General features: G+C 40.2%; 1 protein-coding gene across 1 annotated transcript in view; it reads left to right on the top strand.

Moving 5' to 3' along the window:
- The window catches only part of PAPPA2 (pappalysin 2), a 162054-nt gene that overhangs the window by 126219 nt on the left and 11126 nt on the right, over window positions 1-24709 (top strand). Inside the window, exon 20 of the mRNA XM_060774411.2 lies at window positions 6659-6730. Coding sequence (XP_060630394.2) covers window positions 6659-6730 — 72 coding nt within the window. The remainder of the gene's footprint in view (window positions 1-6658; window positions 6731-24709) is intronic.

The raw sequence follows: 24709 nt of genomic DNA, 5'->3' as shown, positions 1-24709 counted from the left end.
GAATTGGATAGCAGGAAATTGGATCTAAAGTAGGATTATAAGACAAAATATCTATAGATGGAAGGAGAGAATTAGGGAACAGGACAGTCCATTTGAGAAGGGGATTAGGAAATGTCTGAGAGAGGAGAAAAAAGTAGCAGGAGAATTGTACAAACAAATTATAATGATAAACAAAGAAATAATAGTGGAAATATTTCAAACCTGGAGAATGTATATGAAATTGAGACTGAAGATATACAAAGGGAAATAAGTAATATAGCAAAGGAAAAATATAATGTACTTAGGGAAGCAAGAAGGAAAATGTTACAAAAATGGTACAATACTCCTGCACAATTTTCATATTTTTTACCAGGGGGTAAAGGACAGGTGTTGGCATGGTTGGAAACAAAGAGGTGTGCTTAATCACATGATATGGAAATGTGACAGAGTACAGGCATATTGAAGAATGATTGAAGGAGAAATTAATAGACTGTTAAATCTTCAAATAATTATAGCCAATAGAAATGTTTTATATTTATTTCGGGCACTTCTACCCCGCCCTTCTCAACCCCCTAGGGGGGACTCAGGGCGGCTTACAACTGGCACAATTTGATGCTACAATTCAACAATAAAATACATAACAACAATAACCACAATAGTAAAACATTCAATTAATACAATAACAACTAAAAAGCCAATCTAGTGGCCAACGTTCACCGAGTTCTAAAATCCGTAAGTCCATTCAGCATTACCATAGTCCTTTCCAAATTCTGGTCGTCATTACCTAGACAGTCTGCCAGATTACCCAAAGGCCTGGTCCCATATCCATGTTTTCAGTTTCCTTCTGAAGGAGAGGAGGGATGTTGATGACCTAATTTCCCCGGGGAGTGAGTTCCACAGGCGAGGGGCCACCACTGAGAAGGCCCTGTTCCTCGTCCCTACCAGCCTCACTTCTGATAGAGGCGAGGCCGAGAGCAGGGCCTCCCCAGAAGATCTTAAACTCCGAGGTGGGACATAGAAGGAGATACGTTCGGACAGGTATATGCAAGGATACCAGGAGTGTATTATGTGCAAAAAGAAAGAGTGGCTGACAAATTAATAGCATGTGTGCAAATCGTTTTAGTGAGGGGCTGGAAAGATAAAACAAAGTGGACTCTGAAAGATTGGTATAAATATATAGTAAAATGTTAAATGTGGAAATAATATTGTAAATGGAATAATATAAACAAAATAGAAAATGTTATAATAATTAATAATTATAATAATAATTAAGAACATGTGGGATCCAGTTAGGAATTATTTGGAGGATGTATAAAGATGTGGAATGGAAATAATAACAATAATAATAATATAATAAAACTTTATTTGTACCCCGCTACCATCTCCCCAAGGGACTCGGTGCGGCTTACATGAGGCCGAACCCACAACACAGCAATAACAAAGCAAAAACAACAATAGTACAAGCAGTAAATAAAACTCATAACAGCAAATAAACAATAAACATTAACAATAGCATGGCTACATTTAAAAAACTTATGGCTGGGCCAAATGTAATAACTAAAATTTTAAAATATGCTGAACATGGCAGGTAAAATATAATTAGGGTGAATTTTCAGGAAGTGATGGGCGTGCAAAAACAATCCTAGGTCATTAATAAAGTGCATTTAAGGACAAATTGCTGGGAATTTCTTATTCTGGGAAGGCACATTGGAATAACCTCGTTTTCAGACTCCTCCTAAAGACTGCCAAAGTTAGGGCATGCCTAATGTCTTTAGGGAGTGAATTCCAAAGACGAGGGCCCACCACCGAGAAGGCCCTCTCCCTCGTCCCCACCAGTCGCACCTGCGACAGGTGGGAGCGAGAGCAGGGCCTCTCCAGATGATCGATCGTGTGGGTTCATACACAGAAATGCAGTCACGCAGGTAGGTGGGTCCCAAACTGTTTAGGGCTTTGTAGGTAAGAACCTGCACCTTGAATTGGGTCCAGTAAAAAAAAATGAGATTAAGACTGATATTTCAAATGTAATTTCTGTAATTTATTGTATAAATTGTATGGCGGGGGGCGGGGGGGGGGGGAGCGGTGATAAAACAATACAATTTTTTTTAAAATGTATGCAAAAATACATATGGCAACCCTTGTAAGCCATTAATATAGTCTCTTATCCATCCTCATTATCAATATTGTCTTCAGGTTATTTCATAATTTCATAACAGCTCTCCCTTGTACAGAATTCTGTCCATTGTATCATAATCATAATCCTTTTAACAAAACATTTTAGGCTACGATCCATTCAGGTATTCTTTCTCATCTGGTTGATTAATTTATACAGATCTAACCGGCATCTACAGTTATACAGGTGTACAAGAGTTATGCTTCTTGTTATATCTTAACAACATTCCCAATTTCTTAAGGATATATTTTCTTACCCGTCAGCTGTCTGTTCACCAATCAGCAAAGCTCTTTATCTTATTGCTTATTAGGCCTGGGCGGTTTCGTTTCGTTAATTCGTAATTCGTTAATAATTCGTTAATTTTTCCAATTACAAAACGATAACGAACCATTCTGGAGCAATCATTAAAAAAAACGAATTTTTAAACACGTTTTGTAAATGCTTCGTATTTCGTTATTGTATTCGTTTTGTTATTGTTCTGAGGTCGTTTCGTTATTATTTCCACATGTCTGGGCCAGTTTTATGGTTTAATTAGTGAAAAAAAATTATAATATCACACCAACAGTCAAGAACAGAGGGAGAGGGAAGCTTCAGAAGTTTTTGGAGGTTTTTTAGCGTATTTCGCGGTCGCGTCCGCCATTAACGAATCGATTCGTTATTGTTTCGGAAATCGATTCGTTAATTTTTTACCATTTACGAAATTTCGTAAATATCAAACTTTTTAAAAGGAAAATTTTGTAATTATTTTAAATATCGAAACAAAAAAAAACCCCAAATACAAATCGATTTTAGAAACAAATTTTTGCATTGTTACCCAGGCCTATTGCTTATCCCTTATCATGTCACTGTCTGCCCCTTGTCTAGTGATACCTCATTTAGGGATCACACTTCATATTAGTGTTTAATGTCCCTTCCTAATCCTCTCTAATACCTAGCACCTAGTGTACAGTTGTGGGTAAGATTCTTGTCTTCCCTTCTTAGTTACACATAGCATTGGATTTTTGCTGTGGTTAGCCGTAGAGAAGTTGTAAATAAATAAATACATTCCAGAGCATTTGGCACTGGTCTCAGGCTATAGCCTGCTCCTTGCTGATAATAAATTATACAAAAAGATACTCTCATAGAACTACCTGCTTGAATAAGATCATATGCTATATCTTACATGCCATGTGCGACATCGGGCTCAATTCCAAAAATTGGGCTGAGAAGTTGGCAACAGAATATTCTCCAGTCTATAACAATGTTTTATCAGAAAGTAGTAAATAATGTAATGACATTAATCATATGTCAGCCAGCGATTTCTAATTAAAGCTGTGATTTTTAGTTGGATGTAAGTGCAATAATTTACTTCAGAAAAATTAGGTTTTAAAATAAATTTTGAAAGGGCTAAAAATGTCCTTCAGCTTAAAGAATGGTGCCTGATTGGTTACCCTCTTCCTAGTGGTCAGTAGAGGAAGGATTTATCTTGTTTACACTGGGGGTACATGGAATAAGCTGGAACCACCTCCTTCCATGATTTCAGGTACCCTCCCATTTGTTGCATAAGTTGCTGCTGGTGACAACCCATTTCATTCATTTCTTTTGCTCATTTATTCCACAAATCAATATCTTGTGGAACCAAAAAAAACCCAACAAAACAATTGAATATCAGAGCTTCAGTAGAGAAGCATGGTGAGGCATTAATAGCTTTTAAAAACCTGTAAAAATTATAGGAAAGAGTACTTCCCCATCATTTCCACCCTCTTCTTTGATTACCAGTCTCTTTCACTCTGCAAATTTGGAAAACGTTATCCTGGTTTTACTTAGCTGATAACTTCTTTGTTGTTGTTTTTTTTTTCTAAATTGTGTCTGTTGAGAAAAGGACTTCTGAGACAGAAATGGTAGCTATTGGATAGACATTATTATTATTATTATTATTATTATTATTATTTATTAACTTTATTTGTACCCCGCTAGCATCTCCCAAAGGACTCGATGCGGCTTACAAAGGCCAAGGCCTCAACAAAACAACAATATAACAAATACACATAAACCATAATGCAAATCAAAACGTTAAAGCAATAACAGTAAACAATAAAAACAGTACACCATAACACAGTAAAACTAGGTCGGGCCAAGTGGATACAGATTAAAAGTGCTGAGTATGACAGTGGAATATAGGACATTTGGGTAAGTGCAATGTGCGGACAATCTTAAATCTCTAATAAAGTGCTTCTGGGACGTGTTGCTGGAGTTTCCTATTCTGGGAAGGCACACCGGAATAGCCAAGTCTTCAAGCTTTTCCTAAAGACTGCCAATGTAGGGGCTTGTTTGATGTCCTTAGGGAGGGTGTTCCAGAGTCGGGGGGCTACCACAGAGACATGAACATTGAAAAATACCTTGAGTTGAAGTTATCTTACCACTTCATCACAATGAGCTTTTTAGTGTCTTAGGACACTTTCCCACCAGTCCAGTGATGGATGGGCATGCTGCCCATCACACAATGTCACTGGACTTTTGGCGGAGGCCCTGTCCACAACCAGAGTGGAAGTGTTTTAGGGAGCTTCCCTCCAAACACGGGTGCCTTCCTGTGTTGTGCTGGCCAGCACGGATCGGTGCAACTTCAGCGATGCTTCCCCTGTGTGATGGGGGAAGTGTCACCTATTTTCCTTGCCACTTCCCCACAGAGGTTGGCAAGATGGCATGGACAGGGGAGTTCCCCCCATGAGATGAAGTCCCTAGAGCTGTACTTTTTAGCATGCTCTTATTTCCATGTATGGAATAGCTCCAAATCTTGTGATGTGGAAGTTTTCCGCAAAGAAGGAAAGATCAGAAACAGGTATACTGAGATTTGTTGCCAAAAACTGTGACAAAATGTATGCTTTTTTCCTTTTAAAATAATAATAATAATAATAATAATAATAATATCTCCTTGTCCTTTTGTACATTATTGGTCTTCAGCCTGAACCTGATTGGGTTGTTGTAGGTTTTCCGGGCTATATGGCCATGTTCTAGAGGCATTTTCTCCTGACGTTTCGCCTGCATCTATGGCAAACATCCTCAGAGGTGGTAGTGAGGTGACAATACCTTTGACAATACACTGAACCTGATTGTTTATGCGATTTAATGGTGTTACTGTGTTCGTATGTAAGATATGCCCGTTATACGAAGAATAGCCGCCTGAGGCAACTAACTTAAGGGGCTTAGGGATTTAATAACACTAAGCTGCATTGGTCCGGACACAGAAGGGTGGAATATATCATCTTCAACTTCAACTTCAAATACTCCTGTGAATAATCTTCTTTTGATTTTTAGATAGAAACTAGCAATTTCAGTGGGGTATAAATTTGCCAAGGAAAATACTTTGAATATTCAGATTTGTACATTTTCCAGTCTGTTTTGGCTCATTTTTCCTACTGTGGCTACTTTCTCATGCTCTCTGGATCAGTAATTTGAGTGATCTGGCCCAAGTAAGGATTGCTGTGCAAGTGGGATGATATCACAGTAACATGTAGCCAATGGGTTTGGCTATGTGATTGTTTGAGTGATGGCAATTAGGAGTGAGAACAACTTGAATAAGTGAAAACTTTTGTAAAGTCTGCCAAAAATTCAACCAAAATCGGAGGTATTTTCTGCTACTGTGCAGAATATTGAAGGAAAACTGAATATTTTTGGTATGTGTACTAGTTCTTTTCTTTGCCTGAAATTAGGAAGAAGACTACTTTATGCACTTCTAAACCCTTAAACTATATTAATGAAATAATATTTGAGTAATATTGTCTGCCATAACATTTACATACTGAGTTGTGTGTGACATTTTCACATGTGCTGGTTTTGTTTGGAGCTCATACAATCAGGTGTAGACTTCTAATTGTCTCATATGAGAATATATATATTTTGCTCTTTGCAAAATGTATGCAAAGTGTAAAATATATTCCTTCTTTTTTGAACCCATAGCATGAAGCATAACTGGATGATTTAAATACTCAAGAAATAGATTAAAGGCTGAAAGCCTGTGTGGTATAGTGGTTTGCAAGTTGGTGTTTGGTGAGGCACCAGGAGTCTTTAGCTGATCTTAGGCAAGCCAAACTCTGTCAGCTTCAGGGGAAGGCAAAGGCAATTTTGCCAAGACAACTCCATGATTCACCTTCAGGTCACCATAAGTCTGAAATAACTTGAAGGAACACAACATCAGATTAAAAGGTTCATCACTGAATTCATACATTATGTTCTTTCCCCAAATAAATTAAGATCTTCACCAGCAAAAGATCAGAATACTTATAGAAAATTATAAACATGCATGCTAATAAAATGCATCATCTTAATAACATTCTGTGCTTTCTGCTTTATATATATTTTTTTAAAATTGGATTTTGGCAAATGTAAGTTGCGAAGAAGTTACAATTCTGGGAGTGGGGAGAATATCTGAAGCAGGGTATTAAAACACATTAAGCAAATAAAATTTAATGCAATAATGTGCTATCACCTTGCCTTTGGGGTCATGTAAAACAACATCTTTCTTTTCTTCAGAGTATTGTGTGTACTGGAAGACTGGAGTGGCATCCAGATCCAAAAGCCATCCATTGCATTGCTTCCTGTGAGGTAAGCTATTTGTGTGTTGCCTCTATCTCTGTGTGTACATATCCAGAAGAGGGATATAAATCTTTGATGTTCTTTCATGCAAAACTGAATAATTTAAAAAGCCTTCCCTTCACCAGGTGAGAGCATTTGCTCATTTTCTGTTTTTTCTCCACACCCAGGATGTTTATATGCGTGTGAAAAAATCATTTGTACAGTCTCCTCTTGTTGGTTGAAAATACAACTTTTTGTCCATAAAACTGTTTTCTGCATGAAATGCAGTGTTTTCTGTTTAAAAATATTTTGCAAATGAAAATTCCATAACAAGGTGACTCAAGGTATAAAAATACCATTTCTTGAAAATGTATTAGAAAAATTTCAAATCTTCTTTTCAAGCACATCCTTAATTAGCAGAAATACTCAATTTCTGTGCCTTTTTGTGTTGAATACTATCTGTAATAAATTGTATCAGTAACATTATGCAGAGAAGAATGGAAAGTGTTACGTTAAGTCTAGCAATAACATTCAGTATTTAGTAGGTTCAATTTGGCTGGTTCCCTTCAGCTAATCTGGCTGGTCTGGCTTTTTTGGATGGTTGTAATAGCAAGGGCTTAGCCTCCATGTTTTTTTTCAGCTGCAACAAAACCGTGTCTGTCGAAAACTGGCTGCCTTTGGTTACAAGTGGAGTATGGGAGGGAGACAGACGCTACAGGAAAAAGCACAACAGGAGGGAAAAGGCACCATTCCAGGGCCTGCAAATCAAGAGAAAAGAGAGGGCTTTTAAAAGGAAGCCCAGTGTAGCATAGTTCCAGGTCATGCGCTGTTCCTTCCCTGGGAAGTAAGGAAGCCTCCTTAAAGTGTCTTGGAAAGCTGCATGTTGCAGGGGGAGAGCGACTTGCATGCCTGCCTCCTCTAGAGTAGAAACAACTTTAACTAAGCATCAAACCTGGTCTCCTCTACAGATAGAAGGCAAAGGATCATAGAATGAGTGGTATCGTAACTGATTATTTTAATTCAGGTCTTAATGAAGGATATGCGGACAAACAATTCCTAAAATGACAAGGAGTCTGGGAAGTCCCCCCCCCCTCCCAAAAATGGGCTGGATAGAAAATGAATCTTTGGGTTTCCTGGATTGAAAATGGATTTATGACCTCCTGAATTTGGGAGGTCCCGAAAAGTGGATAGGACTCCATCAAAATCCAGGACACTGAAATTGATAGAAATTTACCCAGATTGCATAAGCGTAGCATTTAGTTTTTGTATCACCCTACCATTGCTACTTAGGCTTTGTGCTACAGACATAATACTCTGATCTCTAACTGTGTCTAAGTAATAGTGAGTGGGACTCAGAAACATGTACAAGAAGTCATTCATTTATTGAACCTATGCTGAGATAATTTTCCATCCAACTGACATTCCCAGCAGATATTTCCAGACTATTATTCAAACTGGCCTTCTACAAACTCCTTGTATGTAAACAACAAGCTTGTGTATTTATAGCTGTTTTGTCCCATTGCTCATAATCATAAATGTATTACCCGCCTCTCCTTGTGACTCAGAGCGCAAGGAGCCACAAATTCACATGCTTATTGATGGGTTGCATTTTATTCTTATTGAATAAAATGCAATAATATTTCATGATTCTACTGTTTAGTAAAAGACCCAAAGAGTTTTGGTCTTTATATAATTGGGTTGCTGTGAATTTGGCCTTCTTTGGGGGCTACACTAAAATAAATCTACATGAAAATAATAAATTAAGGTGTCAAGATTTAGAAAAGAGGCACAACACATATTTCTACATATAAATCCCTACACATTAAGTATCCCTTATATGTAATGCTTTGACCCCATAGAGTTTTAGACTTTGGATTCTGTCCCCCCCCCCCCCCCCGATTTTCTACATGCAAACATAATGAGGTTTCTTAAAAATGAGACCTAAATCTAAACAGAAAAAAGATTTCTGTTTTATGTACACATTATACATAGTATAAAGGTAATTTTATGCAATATATTTTATCATAATTTGGTCCATAATATAAAAATGGTGTACTTTGAACTATCTCAGTCGCCATGTGAACAATGTTGGATTTCAGAGTATTTAAGAATTCAGTGTAATGGAGACTCACACTTTATTTCTATTTAACATTAAAACATACATATATGCCATTCAAGCTGTCAAGAGCAGAATGATTTGTCCTTCTTTTGACTGTTTTTTTATATTGTCATGTTTTTCTCAGTTATTAGAACATAATCCATGTAGAGCCTCCTTGCTTGAATGCTTCCCTCCTTCTGTTGGCAGAAACTGTTCGGGGGGAGCACAAATAGATGAATTTGGGCTGAGGCATCCAGGAGTTGTTTTCAAGTCAATTTTAAGACTGGGAGGGGGAGAGAAAAGTGTTTAAGGGGAGTTTTATCAAGGTTTTGCATTCAAGTAATCCTTCCGCCCCCAAGAGTCTTGGAATATGCATTCTAGCCCTAGCTAACAATTATATTACTTTATATTGCTATCAAACTCTATTTGAAAATTTCAGCCACTTGAAAATGGTTTAATTCCTCACCACAGTAATTTCCTGGGGACAGAGTGTTCATTTTATTTATTATTTAAAATACTAAATCTCTCTCTCTCTCTTTCCAATTTCCTTCCAAGGTTTTTGGTCCTTTTCTTGATTCTTTCCCTTTCTGCTTCCCCAGACACTATCTCTCCCATCCGCTTTCATTTCTTCATGCCACTATCTCTCCCATCCACTTTCATGTTTTCACCCTTCCTTCACATGCAGGCAGAAACACATGGCGTCCTTGCATAATGCTGGGTTCTTCTTCTGAGGCAGATGTTGTGGCTGTCACATCCCCATAAGTCACTCTAACAGCCCCAAGTGCATATCCTTGTCTGCTCTGTCCATCTGTCTTTTCGTTTTATAAAATATTTTTACACTCCTTTTCAAAGAGGTTGTCTGGAGGAAGAAATGGAAGACTCAATTAAGTTTTCACGTTAATTCTATTGTTTCTCTCTCTTCTCATATTCAGCTAGCTTTTTGGTTTATCTGGCATCTGTTTTTTCCCTTACCTTGTCTTCCTTTCCCATCCTTTCCCTTCCTCTTTGGATGTTACCAGCTTGCTCTCTGACCAGTTCTCACACTCAACATGCATCTATATGGAGACCTACTAATGGCATCTGCCCAGCTGAAATGGTCTGGGAAAGTGAATAAAAAACATACTAGGAAGGATGTATGTATGTATTTATTTATTTACGACATTTGTATCCTGCCCATATCAGCCCGAAGGCGATTCAGGGCGGCGTACAAGTGGGCAACAATTAGATGCCATATATAAAAATACACACATAGATAAAAGCAACAAAAAACATCGCAATACACTTAAAACCATAAAACAGTGAATAATAAAAATTATGTAGCACTGAAAGCTGCCTGAAAGTAAGCCAAGACTGCCTCTCCTGGCCAGAGTTTGGGAAATGCAGTTCTCGAGTTATAAACATCCGACTTACAAACGACTCAAAGTTAAGAATGGGGGTGAAACAAAGGAAAGTGAGAGAAATCTACCCCATGGAAGGAAAATTCATTCCTGTGAAAAGAGCTATCATAGGGGGAAAGTTGTTTCTACTGAAGTTTTATCAACAATTCTTGTTTCCACAACAAGCCATTTTTTTCAAAATCCAGTTATCACAGGGACAGATAGTGCGATGAAATCTGAACAAGGGCACAGACAGTAAAATAAATGCTATTTTCTATACTACCCAAAGCTAATATATGTGTGTGTGTATGTATATGTGTGTGTGTATATATAAATGTAATGTTCATTTGTGGGATTAACATAACTCAAAAACCACTGAACGAATTGACACGAAATTTGGACACAGTACACTTGTCAGGCCAATGAGTAACCATCACTCACAAAAAAATACTGAAAAACACAGCAGAAGGTCTCTTTAAAAACCAACAAATACATTACAACGCATGCGCAAAACCACACATATACACATATATACACACACAAAACACATATACACAGACTGGGCCACAGCAACGCATGGCAGGGGACGGCTAGTGTGTGTGTGTGTGTATGCCTAGAGTTACACTTTAAAATGTACCTTAAAGATGTTGTTCTATCTTTTCGCTGTGTTTTTGGTCATTACTGGAATTGAGTAGAAATAGATTGCAAGTCACACACCAACACAGCTGACACCCACTATGTGATGAGCAGCAACAACTGAGGGCTTGTTCCCCTCCCTTGCTGACTGCAGCCCATCACGTTATATGTGTGTCTAGCACTCTCTCCAAGGATGGACACTCAGTCAAGTATTTTTTTTTTATATTTGAGGAGTTATTGTGAGATTTTTTTTAGTTCTAACATTAAGATAAGAAAACCTGAAAAATGTATTCAAACTTGTACCTCTTAGCAAAGTAATTTTTAAATACTAATGTGATTTCATGATATGTAAACGTCTTAAGTAATAAGTGTAATTAATTGAAATTTCCCTTTTTTATTATTTGCAAAATAATTTAATGATTCGTTATACCTTTACTTGGAAAGTGAGATGCTAAAAACCTATCTGCAGCCTGAAGAAGTTTATTCCATTTTAATTTTGGCTCCTAACTTCTCCCACATTGTGCAGGTCTGATCTTAACAGTATTCTTTGCCTTAGTGTTAAACTACAGTTTTGAGAATTCTCCATGGCATGAAACCACAACAGTTAAATTGATAAGACCGGTTAGATTTTGCAGTGTCAACTGGTTAGATTTTGCAATGTTTATGACAGCAGAATAATACCCTGAAAGAATTTGCGAATGCAAATACATCTAGAGATCTGCACAAAAGCCTTCCGTTTCTCACACTCCGGGAAGAATGCAGCAGACGCTATTAGTTCTTGTATGCAAGAATGAAGAATATGAAGATTTATGTGCTTGCCCTTTACCAAGAGCTGAATGTCATGAAGATTAAGACACAACAAGAGTAGTGAAGAAGAGGGGAAAGGACAAGGCATGTGGAAAGCTCATCAGGAAAACAGTTTGTGGTACAGGGGAATGTAATTACAGAAGCTGCTGGGGCAGATTTCCCTGTGGTACCACGAGAAAAACAGGTAGCAAAAATAGCTAATGTGAATTGGAGGGGGGGGGGGGGATAGCATGAATACAGAGCGACCTGGAACCTCTTTGCTTGAGAAGTATGAGAGGAATGAGAGGAAACCACAGAGAACAAGTTCACAAGCTGTTGACAGTTCCTGATATAGTTTAGTAGTTCATGTTATTTTCTCTGGATGACTATTGATTGGATGAGTGGATTGGCTTTTGTTGCCTGTTCCATTTCAGAGACCTGGAACAGGTAACTACATCAAAAATAGCCAGCTGAAGACATTTGATCCAAATCCATCTTGAAAATAAATTTCATTTGTCCCTTCCAAATACCCTACTAAATGTAAAAGTAATTGCACCTGTATCTCAAGATGCATAGTGTGGTGTACATGTCCTCCTCCTTTGGAAGCTTTTGATCAGAGGCTGGATGGCCATCTGTCAGAGCTACTTTGATTATGCTTTCCATGCATGGCAGGAGTTGTATTTTATGGCCCATGACATTTCTTCCAACTCTACAGTTCTATGATCCCCATGTTATTATCATAGTTGCTGTGTCACTTGAAGTTGTGTAATGTAGTCTCTCCCTCTAGAGATTTTTAAGCAGGAGCTGAATGGCTATCTGTTGGAAGTGCTTTGATTGTGTTTTCCCTGCATGGCAGGTGTTGTATTTTATGGCCCATGTAATCTCTTCCAACTCTATAGTTCTATGATTCCCCATGTTATTATCACAGTAGCTGAAGCTGTAATTTGAAGTTGTGTAATATAGTCTCTCTCTCTCTAGAGATTTTTAAGCAGAAGCTGGATGGCCATCTGTTGGGGGTGCTTTGATTGTGTGTTCCTGCGTGGCAGGGGGTTGAACTGTGACACTTGTGGTCTCTTCCAGCTCTGTGATTCTATGAGTCTATGATTATATGGTTCTATAAAGTAAATTTAAGATGCAGGCCTAGTTCTCATTGAGGTGGAAAACCCATGCCTGGGTAGTACTAGATTTACCCCCTTGGTAAATGCCATAACCATGTTGTATGCCATGGTTATGGCATACAGTTTGAATTCACATCTTTTGAATCATCTATACCACATCTGGAGGTACTATGTGCTACATAACTTGAAACAATGATTAAGGTTTTAACACAAACCCACTGCCAAGACTCTACCATTGGAAGACAATCATACTTGGCCACGAGTAGTTGTCTGAACAGCTCGGGTCCTGCCTAACTTTGTGACTGCATCCCTCCCTATGAATTGATGTGGGCTCTAAGATCTGCCAGCGAGGCCCTCCTCTCGGTCCTGCTACTGTCACAAGTGTGGTTGGTGGGGACGGGGGAGAGGGCCTTCTTGATGGTGGCCCCCCTGGCTTTGGAACGCCCTCCCAAGGGAGATTATGTAGGCCCCCACACTGTCCTCCTTTCATAGGGAGTTGAAGATGTGGCTATTTAAATAAGCTTTAGAGTATCCATAGTCCCTAGTAGTTCTGCGTCAGACACACAGCCTGCACTTTACCCCATGCCCTCTCTCCATTATTATAGCTCTGCACTTATCCCATTCTCTTGTCCGATAGCTTACAGCCTGGCCACATTTACAGCAGCTTACCACCACTGGTTGACAAGCACAATTTTACTGAGTTTTGTTTGGTATTTTATATTCATATGTGTTTTACTTATTTTATTTTATACTGTGTTTATTTTATGTTCTGTTTTTAGGCACCTTGTGCTGTGTGGAAGCTGTCCTGAGTCCCTTTGAGGAGATGGTAGTGGGATACAAGAATAAAGAAGTTGTTATTGTTGTTGTCGTCGAAGGCTTTCATGGCTGGAATCACTAGGTTCTTGTGGGTTTTTTCAGGCTATATGGCCATGTTCTAGAGGCATTTTCTCCTGACGCTTTGCCTGCATCTATGGCAAGCATCCTCAGAGGTAGTGAGGTCTGTTGGAGTTAGGAAAATGGGTTTATATATCTGTGGAATGACTGGGGTGGGGCAAAGAGCTCTTCTCTGCTGGAGCTAGGTGTGAATGTTTCAACTGACCACCTTTATTAGCATTTGAAGGCCTGCCTGAGCCTGGGGGAATCTTTTGTTGAGAGGTGTTAAGATGTGCCTGGTTGTTTCCTCTCTGCTGTTTTGCTGTTGCAATTTTAAAGTTTTTTAATACTGGTAGCCAGATTTTGTTCATTTTCATGGTCTCCTTCTTTCTGTTGAAATTGTCCACATGCTTGTGGATTTCAGTGGCTTCTCTGTGTAGTCTGACATGGTGGTTGTTGGAGTGGTCCAGCATTTCTGTGTTCTCAAATGGAGAACACAGAAACACAGAACACTGGAGTAGGCTCCATTCGCACACTGGAATGGATCAAAGGAGGAGGGCAGCAAGAGCATGGCACCGTGGAGCACCGGGACTATGGCACAGCTGGCTTGGAGTCAGCTGCCTTAAAATCACTACTGACCAAAAGGTCATGAGTTCGGTGCCCGCCCGGGTCGGAGTGAGCTTGCAACCAATTTGTGTAGCTTGCTGTTGACCTTTGCAGCCTGAAAGACAGTTGCATCTGTCAAGTAGGAAATTTAAGTACCGCTTATGGGTTTTTTCAGGCTATATGGCCATGGCTAATTCACAATGCCATAAAAATCTCCAGCAAGCGTGCAAAGAATGAGGAAGTACTTCATCAGTGTCACAAATGGGCGGTGAAGCAACAGCTCCCCTGGTGGCCAGAATACCCTCATTAAAAAGCTGGAATGCTAAATAGCCTCTGTGTGTCTGTCTATATATATTGTGTGTCTATGGCATTGAGTGTTTGCCATGTATATGTACACCGTAACCTGTCCTGAGTCCCCTGCAGGGTGAGAAGGGCGGAATATAAATACTGTAAATAAAGAGCTCATGCAGGCAGGCAAAGTAGAGAGAAAGCAAGACACATTGAAGAAGGAAGGGAGAAAGAAGGGTGTCAAAAGCTTGGATGAAGAAGGAAGAAGGAAAGAAAGAAAGAAAGAAGAAGAGAGGAAGAAGCATCTGCTCTAGTTTTGTTGTAATCTTTTAAGGCACAAATGTTTTGGACTTGCTGTATGAAAGTGTCTGAAGATACTTTGAATTTCACAGTCAAACTGCAGAAATTATGGTTAGACAAAAAAATGGCACTGTGTAGAGGTCTGTGATTGAAAGCTTCACAAGATGGTCATTACTAGTCTATGTAGGGGCCAGTCTTTCTGCAAGCAGTGGTTTGTTTGTATTAGTTGTTTCAAAGGATGGCAGGATCTCCTTTTAATCCTCCTGTGGTTTGAAGCCAGCTAAGCTCAGAAGGTTTGGTTTATGACTTTGACAACAAATGATCTTCCAGCTGGCTCTGCCCTATTGTGCTAGAGTCCTCGGTTTGCTTCTGATAGGAAGTTTGAAAACTGCTGGAGATGTGACGGTTTTCTTACCAGTGTAGTTATACTCATTTTGAAAAAAGTCATGCATTGGGAAGGAAGGGGTGCTCACAAACTGGCATAGAGCAATTCATCAAGAAAAAAGACAATGTTGAACAAAGATGTTCCAAATGCTTAATGCTATTTTATAAACAGACATTAGTTTCAAAATGCAAAAATTATATAATTTTGCATTTTGAGGCCAATATATAATATTTGTGGCATTTCAGTTCATTTTATGGACTGCATTTATTTTGGTGGACCCATATCCAGAAGTGTTCTTTTCCAACTATTTTCATTGCCAACACACAACAAGATCCTGGTTCTTATTAAGTTCTTATGAAACTTTCTAAACTATCCAGTTGAGTAGTGGTATTTCAATGTTTGAGCAGTGGAATTGCTCTTCATGGGTCCTTTAGTATTCTCCATATTCATATATTTGTTTGTTAAATGGATGGTTTTATTGTATAGTATATACTTTTGTATTTTCATTAAACAACATATCCATATCACTCAACAGAAGTAGTGATATATGATGGCTTTGTGTGAAAGCTGACTGCTTGAAATCAGTATCAAAATTCATCTTAAGTGAAGAAAACTATTTATTAGAGAAATTATGGCGGGGGGGGGATCATGTCAGGAGCGACTTCAGAAACTGCAAGTCGCTTCTGGTGTGAGAGAATTGGCCATTTGCAAGGATGTTGCCCAGGGGATGCCTGGATGTTTTGATGTTTTTTACCATCCTTATGAAAGGCTTCTCTCATGTCCCCACATGAGGAGCTGGAGCTGATAGAGAGAGCTCATCCGTGCTCTCCCCAAAATTATGATGTCTGATAGAGAGAGAAATAACCAGCCTTCTGATTATGGCCATGCAACTAAGGTAAAGACTGATGCATGAGTGGAAGTGGACAGATATGGAGCATCAGTGTATAGCTTGTGGAGTGAGGATGGTGGGAGCGGGGGCAATGTACAGCCTGCATATTCCAACTGTCCTGATTTGTCCAGGATGTGATCCTGGTTAATCCTTTGCCACTTGCTTTTTCAACTGATTTTAAAATGTCTAAGGACCTTATCACACTTGCATCTTTTGGTCCCTTTCTGCTCTTCAGGGACAGGGCCTGCCGAGAGCCATCAGACAACTCTGGCTTGACCTGCCCCATTGATCCCCAAAGTGGCGAGGAAGTGTTGCAAGATGACACAAAGTAAACTGTGTTCTGAGCAGCTTCAACAGAGCTATCCACATTTTTCTCCTTTCCTCCCATCTGATGGGGGAAATGGTGATGGGGCAACGTGTGTTGCCATCCTTTCCCCATGTGATGAGGACAGAGACAGGGTGCCAACACATTTGTCCCATTCTCCAGATGTGGTGGGGGAAGGAGGGAGGGCTGGCGAAGTGGGGCAAAATGGAGTTGACCGAGGGGTGGGGGGAGGTTAGTGTGAAGAAGTCCTAAGTTTCTTTTTTTAATCCATGAAATGTTGAAGAGCATGAGCCTACTACACTCAGCCAACAAACTCTAAAGGTTGTTTCTGCACCTAGAGGAACTCCTGTAATAAATAATAATAAAACTTTATTTATATACCGCTCTATCTCCCCGAGGGGGACTCAGGGTAGTTTCCAAGGGACATCACCAAAACATACAGAGGAATCAGCATAACATCAAATTAACAAAACAACATAAGCATAAAATTATCACAATAACACATATATATTAAAAAAATAATCCTGCCTGTTGAGAGCAATTAAAAAACCAGGCCGAGGCTAGTGCAAACTCAAAATATGAAGGGACTGGGAATTAAGTACAGTGCTTTAATAGGCTAACAGCAATAGCAGGTACAGGCAGGGGCGGCTCGTCCATTACGCGAAGTAAGCGGTCACAGAACACTTTTTTTTGCCAGGGGCGCAGAGACACCTCTGTAAATGCCCCTCGACCGCCACTTGAGGAGCGTCCCCTCAGTTCACAACAGCCCTAGCAGTCCGCAGGGAGCCTCGGCTTTCTTGCCTCGCTGCCGGGGGATCCTCTTCCCAAAGGGGCCGGGCCCTTGAACCTCGCCTAGCCCCCCTCGTTCCTGCTCCACCCGATCACTGGGTGCGCGAGCAGAGCCAGCGCTCAATCATTCTCTGCGTTCGATCCCTTCCCCATGACCGGCTCCCTTTCCCGATCCCCGGCGCTCCACCCACCTCCTCTCCTCTCCCCAATCTGGGGGTGGGCCAAGGGGCGGATCCGCCACGCCTGGCCCGCTTCAGGTCCGGAGGTGTGCCTGAAGACCCCAGCGTGTGCACCAAAAGTCGCCTCTTCTCCTGACTTTCTCTTCAGCCATTGGGACCGAGAGAGAGCGAGGGAGAGAGAGAGAGCCCCTCTGGCTGGAGGTATCTCCCACCTCCGCTCCCTCCTTTCTTTTTGCGCCTACCTTCAGGAAAGGTGGGCATCTCCACCTCTGTCTCTCTCTCTCTCGTTCTCTCTCTCTCTCGGTCCCAAATGGCTGAGGAAAAGTCAGGAGAAGAGGTGACTTTTGGTGCACACGCCGGGGTCTTCAGGCACGCCTCCAGACCCAAAGTTGGCCAGGCAAGGGAGCAAGTGCGGCAAGTGTAGTTACTGAGATGTCACCTACAATCAAAGAGCATTCTGAACTCCACCAATGATGGAATTGAACCAAATATGGCACACAGAACTCCCACGACGAATAGAAAATATATATTTAAATGATTAGTTGGGGGGGGGAGGGGGGCAAAATACTGTTTGCTTACCGTTGAAAATTACCTAGGGCCGCCTCTGGGTACAGGTCTGTGGTTGCTCATTTCCAGTGCCTATTAGAGGGATGACCGGGGTAATAGGTAGGAAGTATAAGGCCATATTCAACAATGTTTGGGGCTGGGCTAGAACTGGTCATTTTCAAAGGCTTGTTGAAACCACCAGGTCTTCAAGCTCTTACGAAAGTAGGGGAGGGATGGGGCCTGTCTTATTTCCCCACATTCCTTATATATGCACATTAAGAGTAGTCAGTTTCCACCTGGCTTACACCCATATTACCCCTGCTTCCCAATGTCTTGGGAAGAAATCATGCCTTTATTACAGCCAACAAATCATAAGGCAATTGCAAAAGTTATATAAATCTTAAAAACATGTAAAAGAGAGGTGGGCATACTATATTCGAAAACATGATGGGATGGAACAAAAGACATAATTAAAACATAAGACATTGTAGAAACAGCTTAATAAAATATGTTTAAAATTGAGTACAAAACAGATACAATTAAAATCATCATTATATGGATTAAGTATAAATTAAAACCACAAAGCCATATTACCGATGACCAAGAATGCGATTCCTCCTGCTTCTGAGACTATGATCCCCATATAGCACCTGGCAAGTTTAACCATCAAAGATACTCATGTGCATACAGATTAATGGCTTGATTAGAACACAGGAAGACGTGCGAGGCAAAATACATAGAATATTAATGCAAAGGCTAATTTCAGCCTGAGTCTAATACGGTTAGATGTCTTATCCTGGCTGCATCGCAGAGAAACTTGGCAACAGGCAGAATCACGTGCAGAAAATTATCTTCTAGTAAAACCTTAACATAGAATTGAGTTGATCTGCCAAGAAAGTTGCCCAGTAGTGGGTTCATAATGTATTGTCAAGCCTTATAAAAACTACAGAACAATAATATACATTTCACACATATTTTCAGGTTAAGTATTCAAGTTAAAATTTGTATCTAAAAATTCCCAGCTACCTGAAGAGGGAGACAACATTGCTGTAACCCTATGTCCTGTTCAGCCTTGTGACATTGAATAGTAGGATCTCCTAGATATCAGTAGAAAGGCTTCTGGTGGTCCTATGGCAATAGAAAACACTGGAATAAGCTCCTAACAGAGAAGAAATATTTGGCATTTCACCGTGGGAAAGTTAGCAAGGAGCTGGCAGTTGGAACATGGAGGCCATAGCATGTGGGCTTGGCATCAGGTCCTGGGGCTTTGGACAAGGTATATGGCCAAGCAGATTTCAAAAGGTCTGCCTAAAGGAAATGAGGAAAGAGAAGAGATACATTAACTCTTTCAAGTTGCAAAATTCACTGAGTGGTTGAAAAACATCTGCTTAAACACAACTGCTGAGTAGCAGTAGCTTTAATCATTGATTCAGTGGCAAAAGTGAATCTGGAACCCATGGCTATCTCCTCTCTGGCAAAGCATTGATAAATGTACAGTATATAATTTAGTCTCCACAGTTAATGTCTTATTTAACCAAGTCCATCATTCCATAAACAAACATCAATACTTGGAGTTTGTCTTGTTGGGTCTCTTGATTGAGTACCATAGTGAATAAAAGCAAACCAAACTTCCATAAAGTTATATGTATCCATGTCTTTGTTCAGTTCCTTAACTCTGTGTTAATTTTTCTGAGATTGCTAAATCTCATATTCTTGCATAGCATGAGGTGAGTTTCAGATCATTTCTAGGTTTCCACTGTCATGCTTTTAACTGTCTAGCACCTAAAAGTAAAAATATTATTAGGTCCTCATGTTAACTGAGCATTTTGTTTATTTCTTTAAAATGTAATGAATTTGGAACCACAGCTCTGTGCAGAATGGAAGTATATCTAGTATATGTTGCCCAACTAGGCATTTATTTAGGGGGAATAAATCCAATAATCAGTATAGTAGGCCCACATCTTCCTAGTCCTCAAACCAATCTATTTAATACTCTTGACTGACATAGTATTGTCATGTAGCTCAAGATTTATTTGCAAAAAGAAATGGACCTGATCTTGATTGTGCTGTCGCATGCCGGGCTCCTATAAAAGACTATAAACAGGACTTAATTTCTGTGAGCCCAACGGGACACCAGGGTTGCCTCAGAGAGAGGTTTTTTGGGATTTTCCCTGAAAAGATGGGCTTTAAAGATGCAACAAAATCTTTATTACTGAAAAAATAACAAGGCTTCAACGATTGGATTCAAAGTTTTCTTAATAAACGGTTGGCTTTCTCGATCTTGCCCCCAAGGGCAGGCAACTGTTCCTTCACTGTTGGGAAAATCCCTGACCTCTACCCTGGGCAATCTGTCTTCTCTTCTGTTGGTGTGGGGCCCCTACACCCGGTCCAATCTGCTTTATGGTTGTCGCGAAGGGCCCTTACCAAACAGAGACCTTTGCAGAACTTCCAGGAGGAGGAAGATGTCCACTTCCCAGTGATGGCTGGCTGAAGCGCTGTGGAACTGGATCCCTATCAAGAGAGCTGAGAGGCTGTAAGTTCCTCGGCAAACTGTAAAGTCTCCATCAAAAGCTGTGCTTAGACTGTATATCCCTGGCCAAGCTATGGGGCTATTTCTCCCCGGTCAAGCTGTAAATGATGAAGCCTTTCACAGGAGGTCCTGGTTTACGTCCTGTAAGAAAGACTTCTCTGTGTGGACTGACCTAAAATGGCTCCTATTCCCTCCAAAACCCAAAAAGGGGGCGGGACTAGGGAACCTAATGATAATTGACAGGTCATTGACCCAATAACTGCAAAGTAAGGAAAGCCATCTAACTGCAAATGCACAGAACCTTAAAATACATGCAGCAATCCACAAATGGCAAGGTAAGCTGAAGCTCCTGGTACAGCCGTACCAGAACATTTATTATTTGCATACTTAAAAGTTTATGGGACATATTATTGAAATGCTTGCAGAGCAATATAGGCAGTCCCCAAGTTACAAACAAGATAGGTTCTGTAGGTTTGTTCCTGTTGAATTTGCATGTAAGTAAGAACAGGTACATTTTAAAAGTGTAATTCCAGCCAAATATATAGCTTTGAATAGCATAGGGAAGGTGGTTTTTCTTTAGTTATTGTTTTCACCCATTAATGGGCCATTATTTTTTTTCTATAGAACAGTAAAATCCAAACCCCCTCAACAATCATATTACTATGTTTACATAATCACTCATTTCAACATAAAAATAATAAATGAGATCCTTGAGCACTAAAGCTGTCATGCAGAGTTTTCACAGCAGTTTTGGAGCATTCGGTACATTATTTGAATGCACCATCATGTGGTGACAGTTGGTATCTACTACACTGATTTTGTAAACTGCCAAGAAGTGAATTAGAACTTCTGAATAAATGAGCTTTCTTTCAAGGTCTTTAAGCCAGGCACACACTCTTTTGCAGCCATTCACCTGTGAGATGAATTCTAAATAAGGAGGGGCATGAAAATAGACCAAGACAGGCCCTGGATCCACAATTGGAAAGATTATGACAACAAAACACATAAAGGATCCCTGCAATGGGATCTGAGTGTGTAATCCACCTGAGTGATAATTATAAGAAGGTTGCTTTTAGGAAAGAAGCCTTTTCTTAATTTATTTTATTTTCAACTAGCCGTCCCCTGCCACGCATTGCTGTGGTCCACATGGGGGTTCTGAGGTTTGGCCCAATTCTATCATTGGTGGGATTCAGATTGCTCTTTGATTATAGGTGAACTATAAATCCCAGCAATTACAACTCCCAAATGTCAAGATTCTATTTTCCCCAGACTCCACCAGTGTTCACATTTGGGCATATTGAGTATCAGTGCCGGGGTTGGTCTAGATCCATCATTGTTTGAGTCCACAATGATTTCTGGAAGTAGGTGAACTATAACTCCAAAACCAAAGGACACTGCCCACCAAACTCTTCCAATATTTTCTGTTGGTCATGGGAGAACTGTGTGCCAAGTTTGGTTCAATTCCATCGTTGGTGGCGTTCAGAATGCTCTTGGATTGTAGGTGAACTATAAAACCCAGCAACTACAACTCCCAAATGACTAAATCAATTTTTTTTGAGTGAAGGACATACATTGGGTTGTTAGGTGTCTTGTGTCCAAATTTGGTGTCAATTCGCCCAGTGGTTTTTGAGTTCTGTTAATCCCACAAATGAACATTATGTTTTTATTTATATAGATAGCAGTTGTTTCTCCTCTTTTCAGACTTCATGATCAAAGTAGCTATATTAGCTTTCCTACATGTCTATTAAGACTGTTAAGCCCATATCAAATATTACTTAGTGTCACAAATGTCATTAAGGTTAATTGTATGAAAAATAGGAAGATAATTCAATTTTACCACAGCATCTTTACCTGCTCCCTTGCTACAGGTGAGGAGCTAGTTGTACGTGTGTGCAAACTTGGGCTTTAAGGAGGAAAGAAGAAGGAAGCTTTGTTTGATCATGATGTAGAGTGGTAGCCCTCTTTTAAAAAATGCTGTCTCTCAGCATTATGGCAATTGTAAGAGGAGAGGAAGATGACAAGGGTGAGAAGAAGGGATGGAGCTTAATTTAAAATATTATTCGGCATCTGTTTGCTATGAGCAATAGATTCTCACATGTGACAGCAGGATCCACAGCTAGTAATAGTTAAACATACAGTCATCAATCAAACTAATGGAAGGTGGTGGGTTGGGCTTAGGAGTGGTGATCACAGGAGGTGATGTAAGGACCTCGTCACATTAAGCCGGCAATTCGCCACCGATTGTGTCAAATCCAGCAGTACCCAGTGGGGAACGTGGGGAACCTTACTTCATCCCATGTGGGGAAGTGTCTGCCACTCGGCTTCCCCCGTTGATCTCTATGCAACGTGCGGTGGCAGCATACACCAGTTCCTTTTCCGTTTTGCCATGGAGCTCTGCCAGAAGTAGACGTACATGGTGGGATGGGAGCTGGTGAACTATGTGGCAAAACTAAAGAGGAACCAACATATACCACCAAATTTAGCTCGCTTGGTGAGGTCACAAGTATAGTAAGAAAGTAAAGATGGATATAAAGTTTGTAATAGCATTAGACTAGTATTTCTACCATGAAAAACAATACTGGAGTAATATACTTTATAGCTTGTTTGATTTTTAAAAATGGTTCAAAACTTGTTTCGGATGTAGGGGGCGCTGGTGGTTAGATTTGGAAGTCAATTCCGATTTTCACAGAAAAAAAGTTCAAAACTTTTCAAAACTTCCGAGACTTCTGAATCCTTCCTTAATGATTTGAAAGTGTTGTTTCCTGTTTCATTGGGTGGTCTTTACTTTGAAAGTAGTTGTTCTACTCCAGAAAGGGGGGGGGAGCAAAGGGAGGAAATTCATCCAGTCTGGTTTAAAACTCTTCCCAGGCTCGAGACCAGAAGCGAGGGGAGAGGACAGGCAGGGAATCCATCCACTTTGGTTCAAAACGCTTCCCAGGCCCGAGACCAGAAGCAAGGGGAGAGGAAAGGCAGGGAATCCATCCAGTCTGGTTTAAAATGCTTCCCAGGCTCGATACCAGAAGCGAGGGGAGAGGAAAGGCAGGGAATCCATCCAGTCTGGTATAAAATGCTTCCCAGGCTCGAGACTAGAAGCGAGAAGAGAGGAAAGGCAGGAAATCAATCCAGTCTGTTTTAAAACGCTTCCCAAGCTTAAGACCAGAAGCGAGGGAAGAGGAAAGGCAGGGAATCCATCCAGTCTGGTTTAAAATGCTTCCCAGGCTCGAGACCAGAAGCGAGGGGAGAGGAAAGGCAGGGAATCCATCCAGTCTGGTTTAAATTGTTTCCCAGGCTCAAGACCAGAAGTGAGGGGAGAGGAAAGGCAGGGAATCCATCCAGTCTGGTTTAAATTGTTTCCCAGGCTCAAGACCAGAAGTGAGGGGAGAGGAAAGGCAGGAAATCCATCCAATCTGGTTTAAAACTCTTCCCAGGCTTGAGACCATAAGTGGGGAAAAGCTGAATCATTTCCGACTCACTTACTGCTTCATAACAAAAATGGCAGAAAAAGCTTCGGAAGGGCAAAGGGACTTCCGGTTTCCTTAAAAACTTTGAAATTGCTTCAAACTGCAAATCTTTCCAAATGTATTCCAAATTACGAAGATTCCGAATGACCCTAACCATGCCTAATACTTTATCCTTTTAATACTGTTCCTTTGTGTTGCTAGATCTGTTAGGAAAAAATAACATACCTATATGCACTTTACCTATTGAAGCGGCCTTTTTGAAATAGAGTTTACATTACACTAGTTGTACCAAGAGGTTAAATGTGATTTTATTTTAATTTGGGTATATTTTACTGTTGGAACACCTAGGAAAAGTTTTAACACTTCAGCATAAAGCTGAAGAGAACAGTTTCTGATTAGCTGCCACTCAAAATGTCTTTTCAGGATAGAATTCGTGTTACACTGATGATAGCTGACTGATAAATTGTGGCTCTGAACTGTCTGAAGCATGTTATCTCCAGCTTGCTCTTCCAAACAATTAGTCTGGTTAGCCAGCTTTCATTTTTATTCATCTTGTTTTTCCTTTTTTAAATTCTCAAGATAACTTTTGACATAAGCTGTCATGTTTCTTGAAGGGTTATCATTGTTTTGACCTCCTTCTTTGGCAGCTTGAAGTGGGTAGGAGGTAAGCAATTAGTGGTTGTGTATATCTAGCATGAGATCAAACTCTTTTCCCCTTCCCAAGTATCTCCTCTATACAGATGTGGGTTTGGAAGCACATTTTGCAGTAGCATTTGAGACAATAGGCAATTGTTTGTAATAATGGCAGGTAAACTAGTTTTTGA

The sequence above is a fragment of the Anolis sagrei genome, chromosome 4, assembly GCF_037176765.1.
Source record: "Anolis sagrei isolate rAnoSag1 chromosome 4, rAnoSag1.mat, whole genome shotgun sequence".
In the NCBI taxonomy this organism is placed as follows: Eukaryota; Metazoa; Chordata; class Lepidosauria; order Squamata; family Dactyloidae; genus Anolis; species Anolis sagrei.
The sequence above is the reverse complement of the archived record's forward strand: the minus strand, read 5'-3'. Positions and strand labels throughout refer to the sequence as shown.